Raw genomic sequence first — 16,592 nt, 5'->3', positions numbered from 1 at the left:
TTGAATCAGATATCTTCTTATAATAGTAATTTTATTTTCCTATGAAAGTAATACTTGTCTCTGAATCGTTTAAAGGAAGAAAAGTTAACTTTTTCTGAAAATTCATTTTTCACTGCCTTTAATGTATTTCTTTCCCTGGTAGAATTCTCCACTAAGACAGTGGTGCTAACTAAGTAGGTGCAACCATGGGAAGTACATCTTCTTCCCAAACTACTAAAATGGGATCTTTGAAGGATGGGCGGAGGAATGGACATTTTAACACACCCTCCATGCAGCTCTTTTCATCTTCTCTAATTAGAAATGTTGACTTAGAGATAAGTTTTGTACAGTTCTAGCAAACCATCCTTCTCTTAGAATTGGATTTTTCATTGATTCGTGATTTCATCTTTTATATTGGGAATCTGATCACAACAATCTAGCTGCCTGCTTTACTGACTCTAGTCTATATTTACTACACGTATAGATGTCACAATTGGTTCCTTGCTTTTTATATTTTGTACTTTAGTCTATGGAATTCCAAACTTGTTATATACATTACCGGTATTCTTTGTGTTATCAAAGAAAGTAATTAAAAGTAGTATCTGGAGTAAGGCTAATTCATTCACTTATGGGTTTCATTCAATTTATTTTTAATTTCAGACTTATAATTCCAGCATCTGCTTCAAAGAAATATTGTGAGACTTGGCTGAAATAGTGTAAATTAAGTCCTAGCACAATGTCTTGCATGAAATAAATGCTAAAAAAAGTTAGTCATTATAATTGTTATTTCTGTTGTTTTCATTAAAATTAGCACTCTCATAGATGTGGTAGTATACCCAAGTTTGACAAATTTACTATACCCAAGTTTGACAAATTTACTTTGTTATTTCAAGAGGGTATCTAGTCTTGAGATATATATATTTGTTTCTCATCCTCATGACTGGAAAAAAGGAAATGACTCACAGAAAGCCTTATTTGGGTAGCTGTTAGGAAAGTTCATAGATGTGAATGTTGAATTTGGTTCCCACAGTTCAAAAGGCCCTCCACAGTTTGCTGGAAAGGAAAGCAATTAAAATATCATTAGTAAGTTAATGTTTATATCAGAGAGATGATACTATATGCCAGAAAATTTCCAGACACATTTCTTAGAGTAACAGTTTTTACAGATAGATTTTAGAGGTTTTATAAGGGAATACTGGGCAATTTAAGTATGGAAAACATAAACAGGTCTCTTTTCTGAAGAACTCAGAACCTTAAATAACCTAATATTCTTTAAGAGTCTCCAAGAGGCTATAATAGTTTGCAGCACTTCCCGAACTTTCTTGAGAAAGGAAACATTGCTGGATATCTTTTATAAATGGACTTCATGAGATAAAGGTATCAACTCCTGTTGCAGAAAAAAATGAGTCTTTATAGTAGAACATGTCCTATATCTGCCACTCCTTTATATGAAGAGTTAATCATTCAAAATCGAGCCATTTGTTGTTTTTATTTTACTTTATTTAGTTTATTTCTGTATTGGAGAGGTAGATGTGCTTCTTATGAGAGGAACCAAAGACTCATGAAAGGTAATTCTGGATTTCACTGTCATGCTCTGTTGTAGAAAAACCACCCTCACTCAGAGAGCAAGAATCCAATAGCTTGACTGGATGGGGAAGTCCATCCACTAACAGCTATTCAATCTTTCATTTTCTTTTTCTTTGAGACGTTCTTTCAAAGATTTGTACTATGGTTGATAGCTTACTGTGCCAATTGATATTTTTATTAGTACACTATGGAAATAACATGCAGTATTTTGCAAAGCAATTGTTATGTTTTTTCTTGAGCCCTATCATTTTTAATCTGTGTTTAAACTTTTGACATCCATGAGATATATGGAAGCATTTATTGTGGAGTAAAGAAGAGACCAGCTTTCACTTACAGCAAGTGTTTAAATTAAACACACACACATACACACACACACACACACACACACACACACACACCCCTATATATGGTAAAGAAGGATACAGTTAAAATTAGGATTTTCATTGGTTTTCTTAACTTAAGGAAAGAATGAATGTAGCTTGAGAAATGATATCTCATATTCATGTTTGAATATAATTTAAGTGGCTCCTTTTATAAATCAGTAATTATTTTTCATTGTCTTGTAAAATGAAAGCAAATTCTACAGTACTACATATAACATTTTAAAACTTCATATTATAGTGTAAAGTAAAATTTTTCTATCTAACTTATCAAAAATTCTATTTTCATTAATAGATTCTAGGGACCAGCCATAATATAAGTATTTTTTATTACATTTATGGCAATGTCATTCACATTTTTATTCTCCTGTGGCTTAAATTTTATTTTTATGTAATGATAAAGTCAAAGGTAGCTCTAACAAATAGGTAGATAGGTAAAAAGATAAAAACAAGATAGAATAGCCAAAAACCCCATTGATACAGGAGAATGTAAATGCAGTTACTATGAAACTTGCTAGAGTCTGAATATTAATTATAATAAAGATATAAAAAGCAAGCTGATCTGCTTGAATATGGCCATCAATTACAAAAGAGGTAGAGAGATATAGTTCATTTCCACATGAAGAATAGAAGTTAGATTTTTAGCTCTAAGTATAACGTTATGTCTATGAAACTTACCAAATTAACTTTTATTTTGTTGTTTTAAAATGGAAAATGACCTAAATAATGACTAAGTAGAGCAAAACTGTGGCAATAGTGACTAATAAAATAGCTATAACTCTCCATCTATTTTCCTCATAATTAATTTTAATGGTCCCAGAAATAGGTCACAGACCAAAAATATGGATTTCTTTTTGCATATACCTATACTATTCAGTAGATAATCTTGTCGCAAATCATCCAAATTGTTTTGCAAATTAGTGTATTTGTATAATGGAAAGTTTACTTTTTAAAAGGTTCTCAATTCAATCCCCACATTTAAATTATCTGTGCCAATGTCACAGGGCAACAATCTGAGGGGGTAACACATGACTGAAGATACAAGGTGGAAGAATGTCTGCCATTAGGAAAATGCACATTTCCCCAAGCTAGTCATAATGTTGACCTCTAGGAGGAAGGGAGAAAACTGATCCTTGCTACCCAGTTACCTAGGTAGGATTATTTTCTTCTTCAAATGCTCTAAAAAGCTGAAGAAAAAAAAAAGGCTATTAGCCAGTCAGCCTTTTATTTTTGCTTAAACAAATCAGTGATCTGGAACCAGAAAAGCTCTGTTCAAATGAGAATTTCACTGAACCAGTTACAAATGGCATTAGATGAAATTGTTCAGAATGCATTTGAAGGTAATTAACATTTTCTGCTGTGCTAAATATTGTTCCACTTGGAAACTTGGAAACAAATATCTCTGGGAAAAGTCTAAAGTTTACATTTTAAAATCAGATGGTTAATTTATCATTATAATTTCCTTATTGTTAAAATATGCAAGGATATCATGCTTTCCTGTTATTGAGATATTATTTTTTTCTCTTTCTGGTTGAAATAGATATGAGCACTGTATGGGTTATCTACATAAAGTTTTAATATGGCAGATCACATTTAGAATTTTATATGTATGATGTTTTCAAAAGCTATCTCAAATTTTCTATTTTAGATAATACTGAGGTTAAAATATTGAAGCTGTGCGACTTTCAGCTAAAATGTTTTTTTCTTCACCACCTATTGATGACTAAAAGAGTGCACTGGCAAAGGATGATGAAAACAATGTATTGTTTCAGATGTTTGCAATGTCAAAATGGTAAAATGTTACTAATATTTGGTACCTATAGAAATTATTTATCAAATCAATAGAGATTATAATGATTACAAATACTTTGTGCATGAACCTGTGTTATATATTAGATAAGCAGAGTATGACACACCTACCAGGATAAAGTGAGACAATTATTTTTAGATAATGCCACAAAACCCAAATTATTGCATTCGTGTACTATTTTCTTCATCCCATCCCCACCACTATATATAAATTTTAGTTCTGGTGTCAAAATTTTGTTTGGTAAAATGTTTGCATTAACAAAAGAGAAATACAGCCAAAATAAAAAGAGACTGACTTCATATCTAATAATATTTATTGATCATCTATTTGCATGACATTAAAAACCAGTCATACCCTGGAGAAGCAAGTTTAGTGTCTAATAACTCACTACTTGCCCTAATTTTTCTGCTTCTGTTGCAGATTTATGAATGTTATTCTGTCTCTTAATTTTAACGCTTTTTAAATCTTTCTCTGGTTTACTCTCTTTTTCAAAGTTTCTGTCACTTTTCTTATTTACTACTACCAGGGCACATAATTATGTCTTTTTTTAATTATTATTTTTTAATTTTTAATTTTTTAATTTATTTTAATTTTATTTGTACAAGAGCCGGGGTACAGGCCAGATGTGTGGGAAGGTGAGAGGATTCACCAGAAACAGAGTGGGGAACAGAACAGGCAGACTGACTAAAATACACTGCTGAGGGGAGCAGTGGGCGAGAGAGGTCTGCTTTGCCATGTGAGATTCTCACTGGCCAACTGGGATTGAACCTGCACTGCAGAGGCTGCAGACAGCTTCACAGTGCTGTGCTCAACCACCTCTGCCACCAGGGAGGCCCATAATTACGTCTTTTTAAATATTTTTTATATTGACTTTTTTAAGGATTTTTTTTTGTTTCAATGGTTATTGCTACATTTGCATTTGTTAAGCAGTACTTTGTACAGAGTAAACACACAATTTGAATAATTGTTTGAAATACTGAGGAATTTATATGTAACATATAGAAGCATCTAAACAGGTTAATACAAAAGATGCTTAGTGTAAAATGACCTTTTGGTGGAACATAAGGTCTGTTGACAAAGACACATTCAATCTGTTGACAAAGAACTGGTATGATAATGTAATTACTATCTTCATCTTCATGGCAGCTCATTTGTTATATGATCTCAAACAGTAGTCATTTATCTTTAGAGCTTTTGAGTTATTAAAGCCACTCACTGACATGTTTTTTGTTTTGTTTTTTTGTGACTCAAAGATCGAAAATGGGAAAACATAGTTTGGGAAGTGAAGCCACCTTTGGGTAGATTCACCAAAATGATTTGCTGCTGTGACTATAGGAAGAGTTTCAAGTCTGAATGAAAGGAATTGAATTGGAAAAAGTGTTGTGTTCGTGGGTTCAGATCTACAACAGAACGTAAACTTCCATGAGTTTCAACACAAGCAATGGTGTAGAGCCAGATCAGCTCCTGACCACAATTCAGACACAAATAGGATGTTCTTGCATCAAAACTGCAAAGGAGGGACGACACAGGCTTGATCTAATTTATCATTTATACACACATACACACACACACACATACATACAGATATATGTGTTGGGAATATAATATGTATAATACATAATGGGACTGTACAGCCCCACAGTCTGCAAGCAGTATGAAATGATTGTCTCCCTTGACATGATGAGATAGATGGTAATGTCGCTTCTGCCTCTGAAATGTTGAGTTTCCAATTCGAATTAAGAGCACGGGTAGACGCCATTTTGTTCTTTTGAGCTAAAGATTCCAAAGGCACCAGAAATCCTGGTAACTGCTAAACTGCAGTATATAAGTGTCTCCATTTGGGAGCCCATCGCCGGCTTTACAAAGGCACCATGGCAGGAAAAACATCTTTTGTCTGATCTATGTCTTTGTATCTATGTCTTTGTATATATCTATGTCTCTGTATATCTATGTCTTTGTATATTGGGCTAGGCCCAATCATTATCATTGAATTATTCTGGAAATATTCTTGATGTGTTTGAAATTTAACCAAACTCCTGAGATTTTTTCATCAATTATTTTACATCACTGGGCCTCCCTGGTGGTGCAATGGTTAAGTGCTGCGCTGCGAAGCTGTCCGCAGCCTCTGCTGCGCCAGTTCAATTCCCTGCCGGCCAGCTGGCCGGGGAGAACCCCACATGGTGCAGCAGACCTCTCCTGCCTCACCCACTGCTCCCCTCAGCAGTGTCTTCTCTCCATCTGCCTGTTCTGCTCCCCACTCTGGCTCTGGAGAATTCTCTTACTCTCCCGTGCTTCTGACCTGTACCCCAGTTCTTGTATAAAATAAATAAATAAATCTTTATTAAAAAAAAGAAAAAATTATTTTACATCACTGTGAGAATCATAGCTTTTCCTAAATGGTTACAGCTCATACCACATGGCCAATGCAGCATTAGTTTCTATTCCAGAAAAAACAATATGAAAAACACCACCTTCATCATTTTCAAAATGAAAATGTATTAAAATTATCATAAATATGATGCATAACAAAATACTGAGTGATTTCATTGTGGTTTTATGTAAAATGTAAACTATTCTGTTAGCTTCCATTTTACTTATATTTTAAAATCTTTGATTTTCTACAAATAATATTAAACTGAGATAATAAAAGATAATATTAATGACTTTTTAGGGCAAATGCATATTAAAAATACTTACTAGGAAGTTCTGGTGGAGTAGTTGGAACCAAAGTTGGTTCTGGATACAGATTTTCATTGCAAATCCCACGTGTTAAGCTAATGTCATCCAGTCCTATGTCCCTCCATAATTCATTTTTATAAGCATTAAAAGCAACCTGTAATTCAGAGAGGAATATAAAGTGATTCCATTTAGTATCTGACTTGCTTCTTCTTATGGTCTAGTATTCCCTAGAAAACCAATACTGCCGTTTCCAAATGCCGTTTCCAAATGCAGAAAATAAGTTACTGCATAGCGAATGGCTGATGGATCATGTTTTTATTTTTATCCCCTGATGTGGAGCAAGGCATTGTGAGGCCCTGGATTGTGTTTTTAAAAGTCCTGCTGAGCCCACTTCCCATATTTTATGAAATCCTGATAGCTATCTGGCTTTCTTAGAGAACACAGCCCTGAAAAGAAAACATAGTTATTAGGTAATTTAAATGGCATAAAAAAGGACAAGAGAAAATATGAACATACTTTGGGTTATTCAGAGTCAGAGAAAGACCCAGGGGTTAGAGGAAAATGGTAGGTTCTTAGGGACATTAGATATTATTCGCTAGACTTCTGTGGATCTTCTCTTGTGCAGCAGGAGAAAGACATAAACCTGCAATATGCTAATTGCTATGTTAGGCAAGTAGTGTACATTATTTCATTAATTTTTTCACACTATTGCACAATCATCCATCTATACATTCAGATGTTCATCCAATATACCCACATCGTTCTAGACACCATTACAAAGGGTTGTTTTCTCCCCTTCACATATATACAAGCAGAATTTCAGAGACTAATGTGATTTGTTCAGGATTTCACAACAAACTAGCTAGTCAACATGAAAATGTCTGTAGAACTCAATGTTCTTACTTTACCTAATGAGCTGACATTGATAAGATGGATGCAGTTTTATGACTTTTTGAAAAAAATGGTTGATCCATAATTGGCCACTGCAATACTCTTTTCTACACTTCTGCCGTTTCTATGTCCCTTTGATGTTGCACCATTGTTAGAACACAAAGGTGGAGAAGAAAAAACTTCACAGAAAAAGATAGAGTAAGAACAAATGAAGTGGAAAGGAAAGAAAGAAAGATCAGAATACAGGTGAGGGCTGTTGGTTATGGCCTGCTTTTTACCAAGTCACGGGAAAGAACTGAAGTCTTTACCGGTGACGGTTTTGTCCAAACATACATCTTCTGGAAGTTATACTCTTTTGTCTGAAAGTACCCAATTAAAACATTGTTAATTTGGTCAAACTATTAGCCTATATTATCCTATATTTTAATTGCAAACACCCTGAGGAAGAGAACACATTAAGCTGAAAAATTAATTCACCCTAATGCAAAATAAATGGCCAGAGAATTCCCAATGATACAGCTCATAGAATTTGTTTCTAGAGGAAATGTATAGAGATTAAGTCAAAGTGGGGAAGGGTGAGTGGATACCCCTGGATGGGGATGTTCTAAAAGACAAAAAGGATGATTCCCTAGAAAAGTGCAAGACTGATGTAATATGTTTGTGAAAAGTTGGAAGTCCCAGGTATGTAGGGGATGTAGGAAGATATGGTTCCTACTAGAAAGTTACTTTAAAAATGCTGAAATATCCCACAAGGTCTTTATGGATTATATCACTCACTATCAGTAGTAATTTACTGCAGTAAATCATTTATCAGTAAGTGGTTTTACATAAGTCATTAAATAAGTGAAAATAGGGGCTTCCCTGGTGGTGCAAGGGGTTAAGATGCAACCTATGAAAAGATCCACAGACTCTGCAGCACAAGGTTGATCCCTGGCTGGCCAGGGAGCTACCCACATGGTGCAGCAGACCTCTCCTGTCTCACCTGCTGCTCCCCTCAGCAGTGTATTTCAGTAGATCTGCTTGTTCTGTTCCCCACTCTGTCTCTGGTGAATCCTCTCACAAACCCACCCAACACCTCTGGCCTGTACCCCAGTTCTTGTATGCATAAATAAATAAATCTAAAAAAAAATGAATGGAAATAAACACAGGTTTTAAAGGAAGATAAGGAAAGTAGAGAAGGTGGCCAGGCCACTTCAGAAAATTTATTTTTCCTCGTATATTATAAGCTATAATTGTATCACCATTTTTAGAATACAACTACATGATCATACATCAGAAATTATTTGCTTACCTTAAATTCCATCGTTTCATTTAATGTTACTTGTCCATAATTCCAATTTTGTCCATAATTTCCTTCCTTTTGGAAAATTGTCTTCTCCATGTTTTGGCCATTGCTGATATTAACACTTAATTTATAGACATTTTCACCACACATATAATACCTATTTGGAAATAAGTAAAAATCATTGGATCCCTATATTAGAATAAATACATTTTAGGGTTTTTCTAAAACTTTTATAGTTCTCTTTTCCCTTGGATAAATGAATTGTTAGAGAAGGGGAGTGAGCCTTTCAACATCTTGATACTTTATTACTTGTGGGAAAATAAAGACAATGTATGAAAACTTAGGACATCTTAGTGAGAATGGAGACTAGCAAATGTTACTCATTAAATAAGATAGTGTGTAACTTGTGTACAACATACCAGAAACTAAGGCACACTGGTTCCAAACTGGTTAAAGGAAGACTTAAAAGGCTGACTCTTTCTTTTCTCCCTGGTCCAAATGGGGTGGAAATATAATATCCTGTGAAAACAATGAAAAAAAATTCATTTTGCTTAAAAATCAGTATTTTCATTGTGTAAAATACATCACTCAAAAGCAGAAAGGAAAACTTTTAAGGTGAAAAATACAGCTTTCAAATGAATTTCTCACAACAAATAGTTATTTACAAAGATCACCTCTCAATTCTAAGTCTCTGATTTGTAAAACAAGCTCTGAATTGAAGCCCTGCTAAGAATATCTCAAACTCTGACTTTTTTTTTAAGATTTATTTATTCATGCATACAAGAGCTGGGGTGCAGGCCAGAGATGGGCGGGAATGAGAGGATTCACCAGAGACAGACTAGGGAACAGAACAGGCAGACTGACTGAAACACACTGCTGTGGGGAGCAGCTGGCGAGATAGGAGAGGTCTGCTGCACCATGTGTGTTTCTCCCTGGCCGGCCAGGGATTGAACTCATGCTGCAGAGGCTGCGGATTGCTTCATAGTGCAGCACTTAACTCCTTGCGCCACCAAGGAGCCCTCAAACTGTGACTTGTTTTGATGCCTGGGATTGTTTAATCATATTATCATGTGCAAATCCTGTTTTAATCCAAATTTGTTAAATGCTTTCATTCACTTCTTGAAGGACAGTCCACAAATGAGGGTATTTAGATGTACTGGTGGACTAACTCATGAGCTAGGCAAATATTTAAAACAAATTTGTAGACAGAGTTTCAATGGCCACCTATTTTGTATTCCATTGACCAGTCTGCATGATTCTAAATTTAAAGTTAGCTGATTTTAATGGTTTCATTTTCCATATCCTTTGAAAGAGAACAAATCAGATCACAGAAGAGCACTAAACATGTTAATCCTCATAAAGACTTTCTACATAGCTCAAGTCACTGCATAACGTACTTTCTGGCCTGGAATTCATTATTCCAACCAATGATTTGAGTAATTTGAAGTATGGGAAGAGTTGTTGGGGTGAGAGCATCTTAAATATTTTTGAAGGGGAATTTAATTTTTTTATTCTTAATTTGCAGTTCATTTTATGACAAAAAACAGGAATCATAAAACAAAACTAACATGTAGAGTAAGAATAAGACATGAAGAAAAGAAGAAAAACATTAGCAGAACTACCAATAGATCGATGTGTATTTAGATCAGTGAGACAAAAGCTATTCAGAATAAATTAATATTTTATCAAGGTTAAATCATGGTCAATTGACTTAATAAATGTAATATATAAAAATTCACTGGATTTAGATAGCACAATTTGAAACAGAAATGAATGCATGTTCAGCATTTAATGTTATGAATACATTACTTATACTTGATGGAGTGCTGTGATTTTTTTGTTAGTACTTATTTTGGATATATAATTAGTGCTTAATTATTAAACCTAATAGAAGAAGAGCAAAGATACAGATGAAATCTTCCAAAATCTACTCTCTGAATTCCTAACTTAAAGTCTCTTTTGAGTTGATCTTATATTTTAGTAGTTTGGAATGTAATTAGGAAGGTAATAATTAAATCATGAAAGCTATGAAATATGGAAATGGCTAGTCTATTGCTGAAACATTTCTAGTTAGCTGCAATTATGTAACACAAATGTATATTGTACTCCTGTTTATCTTTGAATATGTTAATTGTTGATTAGCTAAAATTTGAAAAGTTTTGAATCTGTTGTTTACGTACTAAGCAGTGATATATTTGAGCCTTTAGTCCAATCATGATATATAATGCTATGAGTTTTGTATCATTGTCCAGATAAAACCCAATTATGTGGCAGCCGGGGATCGAACCGGCGCTGCAGAGGCCACGGGCAGCTTCGCAACCCAGCGTTCAACCGCTGCACCACCAGGGAGGCCCTGGGTCACATTTTTTATTATTAACTGTTTTTTAAATTTTTTAGTGTTATTTTATTGAAGCAACATTGCTTTACAACAGAGTGTGTACAGGCCAGATGTGCAGGAGGATGAGAGGATTCACCAGAGACAGAGTGGAGAACAGAACAGGCAGACTGACTGAAATACACTGCTGAGGGGAGCAGTGGGCGAGACAGGAGAGGTCTGCCACATCATGTAGGTATCTCCGCAGCCAGCCGGGATCAAACCCACACTGCAGAGGCAGCAGACAGCTTCACAGCACTGCACTCAACAGCCACCAGGGAGGCCCTCACAAATTTTTTTTTTAAGATTTTATTTATTTATTTTTATGAAAGAACCAGGGTACAGGCCAGATGAGCAGGAGGGTGAGAGGATTCACCAGAGACAGAGTGAGGAGCAGAACAGGCAGACTGACTGAAATACACAGCTGAGGGGAGCAGCAGGTGAGATAGGAGAGGTCTCCTGAGCCAGTTGGGACCCTCACCTGCTGGCCAGGATCAAACCGGCACTGCAGAGGCTGTGGACAGCTTCACAATGTGGCATTTCAACCACCTGTGCAACCAGGGGAGGCCCCCGCTACAAAATTATTTTAATTTTCCAGTGGCTAGATATTTTATGACTTCAGGGATTTTTTTTTCTGTTTTCCTATCCTTCCACTCACTCTTACAATTGTACCTGTAAAAGTCCTCTAGCAATTTTTAATGTCATTTTAATCAAATTGCCATCCTCTTCAGAAGGACTCTCTTGTTCCTCCCAATTAGATGCAGCCGCTTCTTTTGAATTCTCGGTTGCACATGTACTGCTCTGATTTAACTTAGTATTTTCTGTTGTTATTTATGTAATTCTATAACTTTTTAAGCTTGCTATAGTTTGGGAGAAACTAAAAGACTTGATTCATTTTTGAATTCTCTAAGATTAGCTGAATGTTGCTTAATTCTTGTTACACTAAGTGGATTTGCTTTTTCATTTTTAAACTTATTGAAGTATTATACAAAAAAAGGAATGATTGAATAGATATTTTCCACAACTACATGGGAATTTCTATGGTCAAATGATAATTTTTTAAATCCTCCAACTGAAATGTCTTTAAGAGCTTTTGAAATTGACCTCAGAATCTGCTTATAACCTAGAAAAATGAATACATTTTGTTAATTTAAATACATAGTGAATCTCTTTCGTGAGCCATTAGGTTTTTCTTAGAACTTTCTTCTATCCTTTTTCCTTCATATTTCTCCATAAATCTAACTTAACCTTCCCCTCCCCAACTAACAACCCCAATCATTGAGTGAAAATTCTGGAAATATGCTGATGGTGATACAGAGATAATAGTAACTGGATGGATAGTAGAACTTTCTGAAAATTTAGAGATTCCTCTCAAGAGGAAAATAGGCTGGTATAAACAATTTTGTGAGATGTAAATGCATGCCCAAATCAACTGAAATTAGATAAATATTGAAAGTTTCAAATGGAGAATGGCCCAGATTCAGACAGAGTCTATCAGTATTTCTTTCTCAAATATATCACAGGAAATATAAGGAAAGAAAAATAATTCTCTTTTGAAAGTGCTGAAGTTATGCTTAATTTAGAAAAATTTTATGTGCTAAATGACAGACAGATCTCTAAAAAATTTAATATATTTTTGAAAATTGAGCAATATAACTATTTTCTTCTCCAGCATAATACTTAGAGTAGTGCCACAGATGATTTTTCCCTTTTAAGTACTTTTGGGGCATGAAAATAAAGTACTTATAATACATAACAGTTCTGCAGCAGTTTTCATGTGCCAGGTAAATATAGTAATCAATTTAACGTTCTTAATATGCCTCTAAAATCAGGTCCCATTATCATCTCACTTTCCAGATGAGGGAACTGAGGCAGAAGGAGCATAGATAACTTGCCTAATGGCAGAGCTGAGATTTAAACCTAGCTAAGATTTCAGGGTCTCTATATTAATCATCGTTGCTACTACATTATGCTAACCCCCACACATGAGAAACCATTATGCTCTCATTGTCCAACAAAGAAGAAATTTCTCTGGTCTGTCAAACCCTTTTATGACCCCAACATTTTTGGCGTTTTCATATGTTACCTCATATAGTCTCTGAATGTTTTGAACTAATGGACTTCTGAGCTCCCATCCCAGAGCAACATCAGTGCCCATATCTCCACCAGTTCCCTTTGCTTCTAACAGGTACAGAAAAACTCCCAGCATTGCTGGTGCAGAGATTTAAGATCTGGTGCCCCACCAGGAGAGAGTTCTTCAGAAGAACTCAAAAAAGTTAAGGGGCTTAGATGTTCATCCCTAAAGCAATGTTAATTCAAAGTTTATCTGATTCATTTAGACTTTCCTGTCATTTAAAGTGAAGGTGAAGAACAAAAAAAACCTGCTTAGATAAGAGGAACAGCAGGAGGGATTCAATTCTCTTCCATTTCAGAGGTAGGATGTTCTGGCACATGAAAAAGCACGTTGGAAGAAAAATGCCCCTTAAGAGGGGATGACTGGTAGATTATGAAATTACCAGTATGAGAGTTGGAGAGGACCTATTAAGCCTTATCATCCGTTCTCATTACCCTGCTGCCTCTGCTGGGTTCTGAACTGCTCTGATTCGTATCATTTTAAATAACTCCCGCTATACAACTTTCTCCAGGGACTCCATTTCCAACCCAACTATTTAAAACCTCCACCTGACATTCAACCTGCTACACTTTGGTCAGTTTCATCTTATTTCTTTAGTTGTTTAAGCTGTTGGCAAGAGGAAGCATTTTTTTCTCCTATAATGTAGTACTTATATTCTTCAAATATCAGTGGAATTATTCTATCTCTTGTGATGATGACATAAAAGTAGAAAAATGATAATTTGAACATCAAAGATTTCAACTACATAAAAGGTATCTGTCATCGTCAATAGATATAAATGCTTTCTGCACTTTTCTCTAGCTTTACTCTTGTCCAGGTGTGGTAAAGACCTTTTTTTCCTCTATTACAGTGAGGGGGATTGAGTGGTCAAATTATTTGACTGTTTTAGAACAAGCTATTTTAGAAAGTAGGGGTAATTATCACTTAGAGATTAGTCTTCAGCTGCGCAGATTACTTATTTATCTGTAGAAGATCAAGATCTGAGAAATCATTTATTCAAGGAGGATTAATTATGTTTGAGACTATGAATGTTGTAATTTTCAATACCAAGAATGTGTGGTCTTATGGGATTGGCTGTCTACACAGAGCACAATTTTTTTTTTTTTTTGTCGATCCACACTGATAACCAATTTAGCAGGATCCTCTTTGAATTTACTTTCAGATTGTATGTAGCTTCTGGCCACTTCTCTGTGTTAGTCACTAGTTCTTCCACACATCACTCTAGTAGTCAATGTAAATTCTATTGCATTATTGCTATCCTCAAGAATCACCAATAGCACCTCAATTCACTGAGAAAAAAAAAAAGCCAAAGGCTTAGAAAACCCATACTTTTGTGGAACTTAATGGCCTTATTTTCTCTACTCCAGTCACAGTGACTTCCTGACTTTTCTTCAAATGGGTGAGCCACACTCTCTTGAGAGACTTTCCTCTACATTTTCTTTTGGTCTGAAATAATCTGTATGTCTAATTCCTTCAATTCCTTTAAGTTTTGATTCAGTTTCACTTTTTCAATGAGATTAGAAGTGATCATCCTATTTTAATTTACAATGCCACCTCCATACCTGCACTTCCCATTCACCTTAATCAAGGTTTATATTTCCTGAGTGCTCATTCACATTTAATATACACCCAAATTGCAATGATTTTTCACTCATATTGTTTATTTTCCTTACTGGAATATGCATTCCAGGAGAACAGGAAATTCGAATCATTTTGTTCACAAGTATATTCTGAATGCCTTAAATAGGGCTTAGGGCTCAAAAAACACTTCTTGAATAAAGGAGTCAAAGAATAAATTGACTTTTGAATGGAACTTTTGTGGAAAAGCATTAAAAGTAGTCAATTGTAAATATTTTGATCGAATTGAAATACTTTGATGAACCATATTTTATTTTCAGATTTTCATGGGTAATCTTCACACTATGAGTTGTCTCTTGATAATTCCCCATGATTTCTGGTATTCTTTGTCAAATGCTATTATCACCAATTTAATGTTTCCACCTGAAATTCAATTCTCAGTTCCATTCACATGAAAATGTCTTACAAATCTTACAACCTTAGGACATGCTTTAGTATTAGCTCTTCCATTGTCTTTCTGTTAGTGAGCTGGATGGTTGTGTCCTCTTAAAATTCTTATGTTGAAACTGTAATCCCCAATGTGATGGCATTTGGGGATGGCACCTTTGGTAGGTAATTAGATTAACAAGGTTAGAGAGATCCCTCATGATAGAATTAGTGACTTCATAGGAAAAAAACAGAATCTCTCTCCTTTCCTCCTATTGAGGACATGGTGAGAAGACTATGTGTCTGTAAACCAGGAAGAAGGCTCTCATTAGAAACTTCTGGCACCACAGATCATAGACTTATTGTGTACAGAGCTATGAGAAATAAATATTTGTTTAAGTCACCCAGTCTGCAGTATTCAATTATAGTAGCCCAAACAGACTAAGACAGCTTCTCAGAAGTAAACTTGTCTCTGTATCTCTACTTCAAGATGACAGGATCATATGTATTGAAAAATACTAAAGAATTGTTTAAAAACTTTTAGCATTAATAAACAAGTTCAGCAAGTTTTCAGGATACAAAACCAAAATGCATCACTTGTATTTCTATATATAAGCAATGAACAATCAGAAATGAAATTCAAGCAAAGTAGACCAAAGTTTAGAAAAGTGAATTATCTCACACAAGTACACTTAGTTAATAATAAGATACAAATCTGGAATGACAACACAAGCCTCTTTGTCTTTAATGGCCTTGGTGTATTCTTCAACATTTGTAATATATGAGGTAAAATAAAATGTTTCTTACCTAAGAGATGACCATTTTCTCTTTAAATGCATTTGTCAGTCCGCGATTTAAAAAAAATCTTGAAATGACTCTCTTGTATTTAATACTGCTCACTTTAAATTACAGAACAAAACAATTACTTTTTATGAATTAATTATGAATTATACCTGAACTATTCCCAAAAGTGTGGTCAAAATCTGGTCCACTAAGAGGAGGAAGGGCTTTTCCCCGAAATCGTTCCCATTCATTATCATCATTTAAATCCTGGATCCAAAAACAAAAGCCATCTTCAAAATTACAATTAATTTTCTCATAATCTGTGAATTACAAGAAAAAACACTTCACATTTAGTCCACAATGTGATTAGTTGTTGATAGATTGCATTGAAAATAATCTAGCCCTTCATAGTTTATAATTAAGAAGCATGTGTGAAATGATTTTTTTTGTTCATCTTAACCGTTTCATTCCACTTAATTAAAAAAAAAAAAAGCACTTTGTTGCCCACTGAGTTAATTTAATGTTTTTTAAAAAAGATTTTGTTTACTTTTATGTAGAAGAACTGGGGTGTAGGCCAGAGGTGTTGGGGGTGAGAGGATTCACTAGCGACAGAATGGGGAGTACAACAAGCAGAATTATTACTGAAATACACTGCTGAGGGCAGCAGCAGACAAGCAGGAGAGGTC

The 16,592-nt window shown here is 34.9% G+C and overlaps 1 protein-coding gene across 1 annotated transcript in view; it reads right to left on the bottom strand.

Moving 5' to 3' along the window:
* The window catches only part of TMPRSS15 (transmembrane serine protease 15), an 88,756-nt gene that overhangs the window by 42,509 nt on the left and 29,655 nt on the right, over positions 1–16,592 (bottom strand). The window contains 5 exon segments of the mRNA XM_054701143.1: positions 943–1,032; positions 6,454–6,589; positions 8,618–8,768; positions 9,031–9,130; positions 16,077–16,226. Of these exon segments, the coding sequence (XP_054557118.1) occupies positions 943–1,032; positions 6,454–6,589; positions 8,618–8,768; positions 9,031–9,130; positions 16,077–16,226 (627 nt within the window).

This window comes from Talpa occidentalis, unplaced genomic scaffold, assembly GCF_014898055.3.
Source record: "Talpa occidentalis isolate TD23 unplaced genomic scaffold, MPIMG_talOcc4v2.1 talOcc4.4, whole genome shotgun sequence".
NCBI lineage: Eukaryota > Metazoa > Chordata > Mammalia > Eulipotyphla > Talpidae > Talpa > Talpa occidentalis.
The sequence above is the reverse complement of the archived record's forward strand: the minus strand, read 5'-3'. Positions and strand labels throughout refer to the sequence as shown.